Source organism: Mytilus californianus, unplaced genomic scaffold (genome assembly GCF_021869535.1).
Source record: "Mytilus californianus isolate M0D057914Y unplaced genomic scaffold, xbMytCali1.0.p SCAF_3, whole genome shotgun sequence".
NCBI classification, from domain to species: Eukaryota; Metazoa; Mollusca; class Bivalvia; order Mytilida; family Mytilidae; genus Mytilus; species Mytilus californianus.
Window position 1 is genome coordinate 32,443,689 of NW_026262679.1, and position 7,915 is coordinate 32,451,603.

Sequence of the window (7,915 nt, forward strand, 5' to 3'; positions counted from 1 at the left end):
AACGTAATTAATATTTTACAATAACCACAACAAAATTTAATTACTATCATAATGTTAATTAATTTTTTCTTTTTTTTTTCTTTTATTAGTTCTACCTAATAGCATCTAAATATTTGTACTATGGTAAGGTTTTGAAAATTGTATTCATTGTGTTGGTCAGCTATCCTACACGTCTTGATTCATTCACATTATATATATCCCTGTTCACTTGCACACTATCGGTTTGCGTTCACAAAATTCCGGATAAAATGTCAATGAATCCGGAGTCAAAACACTTCAGGTATGTAGTTTGACATCCGAATTCAACTATTAGATTAATATATGTGATGACGCAAATGCGTATTCTTATCCAGAGTATCAGTTCGTATGCTTTCTATTTACTATTTCTTGCACAAAAATACCAATTTATGCATAAATATTAATGTCACTCGCGAATGCGAATTTTGGCTTTTCTTATCTAAATTTAGGACACGGCAATAAGAGCTTGCCATGTGACTTTCAAGCACGGTCATCATTGCTTACGGTATTCTGACCTCTAGCTGTTTCTCTTTTGTTTTCTTTTTTGAGTCACTGTCCTTTTATAAACTTTGACATTTTCGAAATGCCTAGGATTTTCTACCCAAGGAATAGATTACTTAACTTCGTACTTTTTTTGGCCTTTTTAACTATTTTTATTCGAGCGTCACTGATGATTTTTTGTAGACTTAACTCGCGTCTGGCGTACAACATGTTAATCCTGGTATTTTTTTTTATATCTACATGTCTTTTTATATAAATTGGTTCTTTTGAGAGTATGTTCAGGTATTCATAAAACTTCTGAAAATAAGATATTCTTCAAAACCAAGTTTCCCTGTAAAATATTTGGATTGATTTAAGTAAAATCAGGAAATCCCTAAAATTTGAGATGTTTTATGAGACCAAAATAAGTCTCTATATAAGAGGTCCAAATGAAGCTGGTGTGTTACTCTCAAGAATAATATACGAACCCTTCTTATAAGTTGCATGCCACAGGGTTTCACTTCGCATGGAAAATGGACTTTAAATTTATCTGTACAACATCTACCACGAGTACAGACAACTTCAATAACGAGTTGAGAATATGAAGGCATCCATGCAGGAAACAAAATATAAAGATGTGATAGATAAAATAAATGCATCCAGATTATAAAGCAAACTGAGTGCTTTAAATTTATATTGCGATTGGTTTGTGCAATTTGCATTATACATCCGGTTTGTAGAAACTGGGATTTGCAATAAGATTTTTAAAAAATGATGTACAATACCAAGTAATAAATGAAATAGTCGAGCTTTAAAATGTATATTCGAATAGTAGCTGTATATACACTTTTCTATTCACACCTATCCAACATTGCTTTCAACTGACTTGTGCAAGAATTTACACACTATTATATATTTTTAATAACGGTATTTTAACTTCATCATTATCTCCTTCTATTCACAGTCAATTATTTCAATTCAAAAGAAAACAAAAATTCAGCAACAATCTTTTGGTGACCATTCAGCGGTCTTAGGTTCACGTATTGCTTTTCTTTTTTTAAAGAAAGCAACTTGTTTCAATATTAATATTTTTATACAGCTGTCATTACTTATATTGATTAATCAACATGCGTTCATGTATACATTTACTTACTCATAACATATTGTATTTCAACGCTCTAACATTTTGAGTGACTCTAAGAACAGGTAATGCAATTATATCTTCTAGAACATGTATTTGGTTTTATAATTAGAAAATGTGGACATATCCTTCGGACGTAGTACTAGTAAAATCCTTGTTATGTAAAAATCATATAATTACCTATTCTGATTAATAATGAATGAATTTACAATAAGATATCATTATCAGTAATTGAATATCCTGCTTTACCATAAAATAAGATCAAATTGCTGAATGACCCCCTCCTAAATTATTAAAATATATCTAGTTGCATTAACCGTAATATCTCAGTGTAAATTAGGTACATGTATCTTATACAGAAACAGGGTTTACATTTTTAACATCTGTATTAGGGGATGACCATTTGAATTTCGGGGAGGGGGGGGGAGGATGTATTTTAGAAAATGAATATCCTGTCCTAGTAAGAGCTGAAAATAAATAATTTTGCCCACAGCAAGCTGAAAAAGAAAAATCTGCATCACAAAATGCAGGAAATAATTGTGTACAAAAGTGAGATAAATTTTTCGAGCAGCAAAAACAGAAAAAGAATGCGTAGCAACTGGGACATTAAATCGTGATTGACAGTATAATATTCCCGGGTAACAACAGATGACGATGAATATTCAATCCGAAAAAATCCTTCTGACTTCCGTCAGAATATCAAATGGTCGTCCCCTTTTCAGCAACTGTATGTAGAAAAGGGTACGTTTTTATCAATTGTCACCTGGTAAGATTGTACAAGGTAAAACTAGGATTCCACTGGGCTAAGGTGTTAATTGACTTCTTAATTGATCAGTGACCTAATATATGGATATGAAGTGAGCCCCGCTTATTTTTTCTATTTTATTCTTCCCGCTAAGTGAACGACCTCAGCGGGAATCCAAGCATTTCTTCGTGACAATTAAAGGTACAAAGTCAGGCGGCATATTAGATCGTCTATTACTCTACAACACAACAGTAGTCCGTTTAAAAATCTTTTAATGTGTCATTGTTAATAAAGTTGTCTCGTCAATATATATTTAGATTCAAATGATGCTCATGTACATATAAACGCACACACTTAATAAGGTAATTGTTTTTCCAGGTCTGCATGGTCACTGCTTACATCAACCGTAAGCCCAAAGTCGATGAATTCTCGGGAATTATCGCGTGATTTTACAGTTTGGCTAATTAGGTTAGACATGCGCAGTCAAATGTGAAACTGGTGTATTGAGCCATCTCGAGGTACACCGACCAGATATGTACACCCTTTTGCTCTATAATTTTTTGGAAAAATTGGGAATTATCATTTTTGTTTTTTTCTTGTAATCGCTACGTCAGACAGCAGAGGTATACATTATATATAGGCTATTTATATCATGTACATAATTTGAATGAAATAATGCTTTATTGTCATGTCTGAAATTAATATTCTTGTACTTTTGCTCCTGTTTAGGTACATGGAGCAAGTAAATTATTACCAGTATAAGTTACCAATGGCAAGTGAGAAGGAATGACAAAATTTCAAATTTCAAATTACTTGTTATTTGCATAGCCTGAAATGATGAAAAGTGTCAATCTATAATTGTTATATGAATTGTGAAGATTATATCTAGTATTATATAATATTGTAGCTTAGTAGTGTGAACTTTTCAAAACTGTTTGTTTAGGTCAGATATGATAAACTATCAATCAATCAAAGAACAGATTTTCAGCAATGAACATTTGGGAAAAGGGCTATTTTCGCATGGCTATTATCGGTCGGAATACCTTACTCAGTATGAAACACATAGACACCGCACACCTGTTTGTCCACTGTTTATCCCGTTTGTTTGGTTGTTTTGTCAGAATTTACTGTTATGGTTTCATAAACAAATTTTGTCGCTCAGTAATTTATGGGACTCTTTAACTTAAAAGTTCAACTCATATCCGATCGACCATTTATCTAATTTTTTTTTTAATTTAAAATTTACTTTTAAACATCCTTTATTAATTCAAATGATGTGTGCAGAATTCCCTCATTGGTCAGATCAAGCAGGCAAATACCTAATATACGTTGATTTTCATAGGGTGTGTCTGCAATTAGTGCACCAAGTGATAATGTGCGTTTTCCTTTAAAAAACATGTATGACTATAGCAAACAAACTAAATCTTTAATCAAAATTTTGGCATGTCATTTAATAATCAACATGTATTATCACTAAGGAGTAACATTGTATCCCCGATATATATTCATTATTGATTCACTTCGTTATCTTTTTCTTAATTTAGGCCGTGTCTGTTTTTTATTTGTTTTGCGTAATGTCAAGTTTTCTGAACCTACGAGCCAGCCCGTTAGAAGAACACAGAAAAAAGAAAACGCACCCATACATAACTAAACGTGCATACAGTTTGATGCCAATTTTTATTAAAGAACTATTCTTGTTAAAAACAAAATTATGTAACAGTATGTAATGTGTTTGAATTTGAACTAAAAATTATTAAGGACATACATGTGACTATAATAAACGAAGTTAATCTTATATCAAATTTTGGGCATGCCATTTCACATATTTGGCTCGGGTGCCTGTCTCTGAAAAAAAAATATATACTTTAATATACTTGTCTCTAAAAAAATACTTATATACTTAATATAACACCTTTTGTCATATTAAAGTTTATAGATAATTATTCTTCAAAGGCAAGTGCCTGTGATGTTTGGTCACCAATAAGTATTAGTAAAAACTATATCTCCGATATATATAAATATTCAGTATTGATTTATTTTATGACCTTGTCGATTTTTCATTTGTTTCCAATGTCCCCTAAAAAAATTCATATCCTAAAGGTTTTATAAATATATTGTATAAATCTCAGACCTAATAATTAACAAAAACCTACTCAGTGCCAAGCAAGCGGACATTTAACTAAGCAAAACACAACTTTGGCCTTACATGAAGTAAACGACTTTCATTTATATATATATATATATATATATATATATACATGTTAAACAGTATTATCAAGAAAGTGATAATATGTGCAACTATATAAAAGTATTCTTTGACGCTTTTACTATTTACAATTAATAATTTTGTACTATTTTTCGACTTGACGGAATCGAAAGGACTCCGCCTAATGGAATGTTTGTATAAGTATACACAAATAAATAACCCTTCAAATACTCTGAAAACTAAAACAAAAAAGTGATTAGTTCTTAACGTCGGTGTTAAATCTAACTTCATGCTGATAAACTTCTCATTCAAGTACCTGCTACATCCTGGGTGAAAACCATCAATTTCTCAAAAATCACATGGTCATATGAATGACGAATATTTATAAAGATCTTAATTTTACAGTTGAAACTGACAGTTGAGGTTGAGACTTTGAATTACATACAGTGCGAACTATGGACAAGCTGTCAGCATGGATGGGCTGTTTCGTAATTTTAATGCTATATGGAGTATCTTCTTGCCTATCTTCGGAGTGCAAACAGGAGGAAAACTGTAAACTACCGAACTGTTTCTGTGCTACGTTCAATCATCCTCATTTCAATGTATCCGAAATTCCGCAAATAGTTTATTTTGGTTTTGATGATGCTCTGACGCCATTAGTTGATCCACTATATAAAAAACTGTTCAGGTCTAACAGAAAAAATCCTAACGGATGTTCGATTGGAATGACTTTGTATGTATCTAACCAGTACACCTCATATGCAGAAGTCAGAGAATTTCATGGCAGAGGAATGGAGATTGCATCTCATAGTGTAACCCATTCTCATATCAGGACAGAAAAAAGTTTGTATCAAGAAGCAAGATTACAAAAACTGAATTTGGCAAGGCTTGGTGGAATTCCTGAATCTGAAATAATAGGCTGGAGAAGCCCCTTTCTGGAAACAGCAGGGGACTATCAGCCAGATGTTTTACGAAAGTTGGGATATCAATATGATATTTCACTTACTTACACCAGAAGACATATGAGGGAACAAAATCCCTGGCCATTCACGGCGGATTACGGATGGCCATACACATGTCAAATGAAACCTTGTTTATCTAAACCCCATCCAGGATTCTGGGAATTTCCTGTTAATTCAATGATGGATTTTAAGGACCAATATCCATGCAACTATGTTGATGGATGTCTCAACAGACCTACTAACGAAGATGAAGCGTTCAAATATTTAATGGAGAATTTTTACAATGCTTATAGAGGAAACAGGGCACCATTAGGCATACATATGCATGCCGCTTGGTTTGTGTCAAAGTATAATTTTAAAGCTATGGACAAATTTATCACGGAAATCTTGAATCGAAGTGATGTTTACATTGTGCCTGTAAAACATGTCTTAGCATGGATGAAACATCCAACTCCATTGTCTGATATAAAACAATTTAGTCCCTGGCAATGCAAAACAGGAAACGTTATTCCTGTACGATCTAAATCTTCACCGATAGCAAAGCACACAACGAAAACACCTACTTCAAGGGCTGCAACAATACCAAGCACAACTGCAACAACAACGGCGATAAAGACCACACCGTCACCACCAACAACAACACCTCCTCCGACAACAGCTACAACCTCACCAACAACGAAGAGTACTGCAACAAAATCAGCGACCACAATGAGGAAATCAACAAAAACGTCATTTGAACAATGGTCATTTACATCTAAATATACCAAACCGGCTCTAACATCAGACCATCATCGAACAACAGTTTTATTTGAAACAAAATTTACTGACATCCCCACTCATGGACAAACAGAAATACATCGTCATTTAACTAACCACCAACCTGCAAGTTCAAGTGCATCAACAAATAACTTTAATTGGTCATGGATGTGGAATGGTTTTCTAAGCAAACAAAACCAACAGGCAGTACAATCAAAAAATCGGGAACCAAACAGTGCTGAAAATTCTAAGGAAACTTGTACACAGGGATTAAATTGTAAACTCCCAGGTTGTTTTTGTCAGGGAGGTAAAACTCCTGGCGGACTTGTCCGAGAAAAAAGTCCTCAATTCGTGTACATTTCATTCGATGGCGACATAGATTCTAGAGTATTTTCAAAATTTAAGAAAATATTTTCTGGAGAAAGAAGAAATCCAAATAACTGCCCGATATCAAGCACGTTTTTTGTGTCGCAAGAGGGATCAAGAGAATCATATGTTTCTTTCTTGAATAATAAGAGTCAAGAAATAGCTATGAGGGGATCTTCATCGTCCATTGCAAACATAGCTGAGTTTCACCGTCAGCTAGCACAACAAAAAGGTATAATGAAACGAAATAGAGTACAGGTTACTGGATGGCGCAGTCCAGAACTTAAACCCTTTGGAGATGCTCAGTACTCTGAACTTGTTAAGGAAGGATTGCAATATGATTCCACTTTAGTGTTGCGGGAAAATGAAAGAGTTTGGCCATTTACATTAGATTATGGATGGAAAGATCATTGCATAATACCAGAATGTCCGAAAAAGAAATATCGGGGACTTTGGGAGGTTCCAAATATTCCTGTAAAGGATTATTTAAACAGATATCCTTGTAATTACGTTGATGGATGTATGTTCTCTCCAAAGACTGCAGAAGAAACATTTCAGTTTCTTTGGAACAATTTTGAAAGATTTTATAATTCAAACAAAACTCCATTCGGGGTTAACTTTCGCCATATTTGGTTTACTCATTCAGCTTATAGAACTAATGCGCAAGGTTTTGAAATGTTTTTAGACAGACTTGAACAAATGAAGGACGTTTATATTGTTTCTACTGCTAAATTAATTGAGTGGATGAAAAACCCGCTACCGCTCTCAGAAATGCAATTCCGTTTCCGTTGTTGATGTAATAATGAATCTCATATTGGTAAACATTTTGTTTTTTTATTGTTTTAACATAATTTTATGTTTAGATACATCATTGGTTCCCTAATGTCGTTGTTTGTGAATTTGTTGCATCCACGAAATTCACCCTATATCTCATCTAATGGACCGCCCTTGTCGTGTCGTATTTTGTTCAATCCCATGCCAGGTCAAACCAGAGACTTGAAAATTTGTTTTTGCTGCTTCTTCGCTAAGCATGTGGCATTTTGGAGTAAGAGCAAAGATTGGTCGGCTCGTAGCCAGAACAAAGTACATGTTTTCCTACGGACTGTTACCCTGTGAACTACCGTGTTAAAAAAGCCGGCTCAGTGTGCTGAGTAGTACAACGCAGGTTTTATTTTCATATCACATGAATATGTTCTCGTTCTGATATGCATGTTATATTTCCCACTGGATGTTAAACACTA

The 7,915-nt window shown here is 33.7% G+C and overlaps 1 protein-coding gene across 1 annotated transcript; it reads left to right on the plus strand.

The window, feature by feature from the left end:
• Positions 1–5,045: 5,045 nt before the first annotated feature.
• Positions 5,046–7,915, plus strand: LOC127733454 (uncharacterized). The gene has a single exon (XM_052242812.1). The coding sequence runs from the start codon at positions 5,046–5,048 to the stop codon at positions 7,467–7,469; it is 2,424 nt and encodes an 807-aa protein (XP_052098772.1). The 3' UTR covers positions 7,470–7,915.

Bases quoted from the DNA above. Each gene is read 5' to 3' on its own strand.
- LOC127733454 (XM_052242812.1), top strand. From the start codon at position 5,046: ATGGACAAGCTGTCAGCATGGATGGGCTGTTTCGTAATTTTAATGCTA.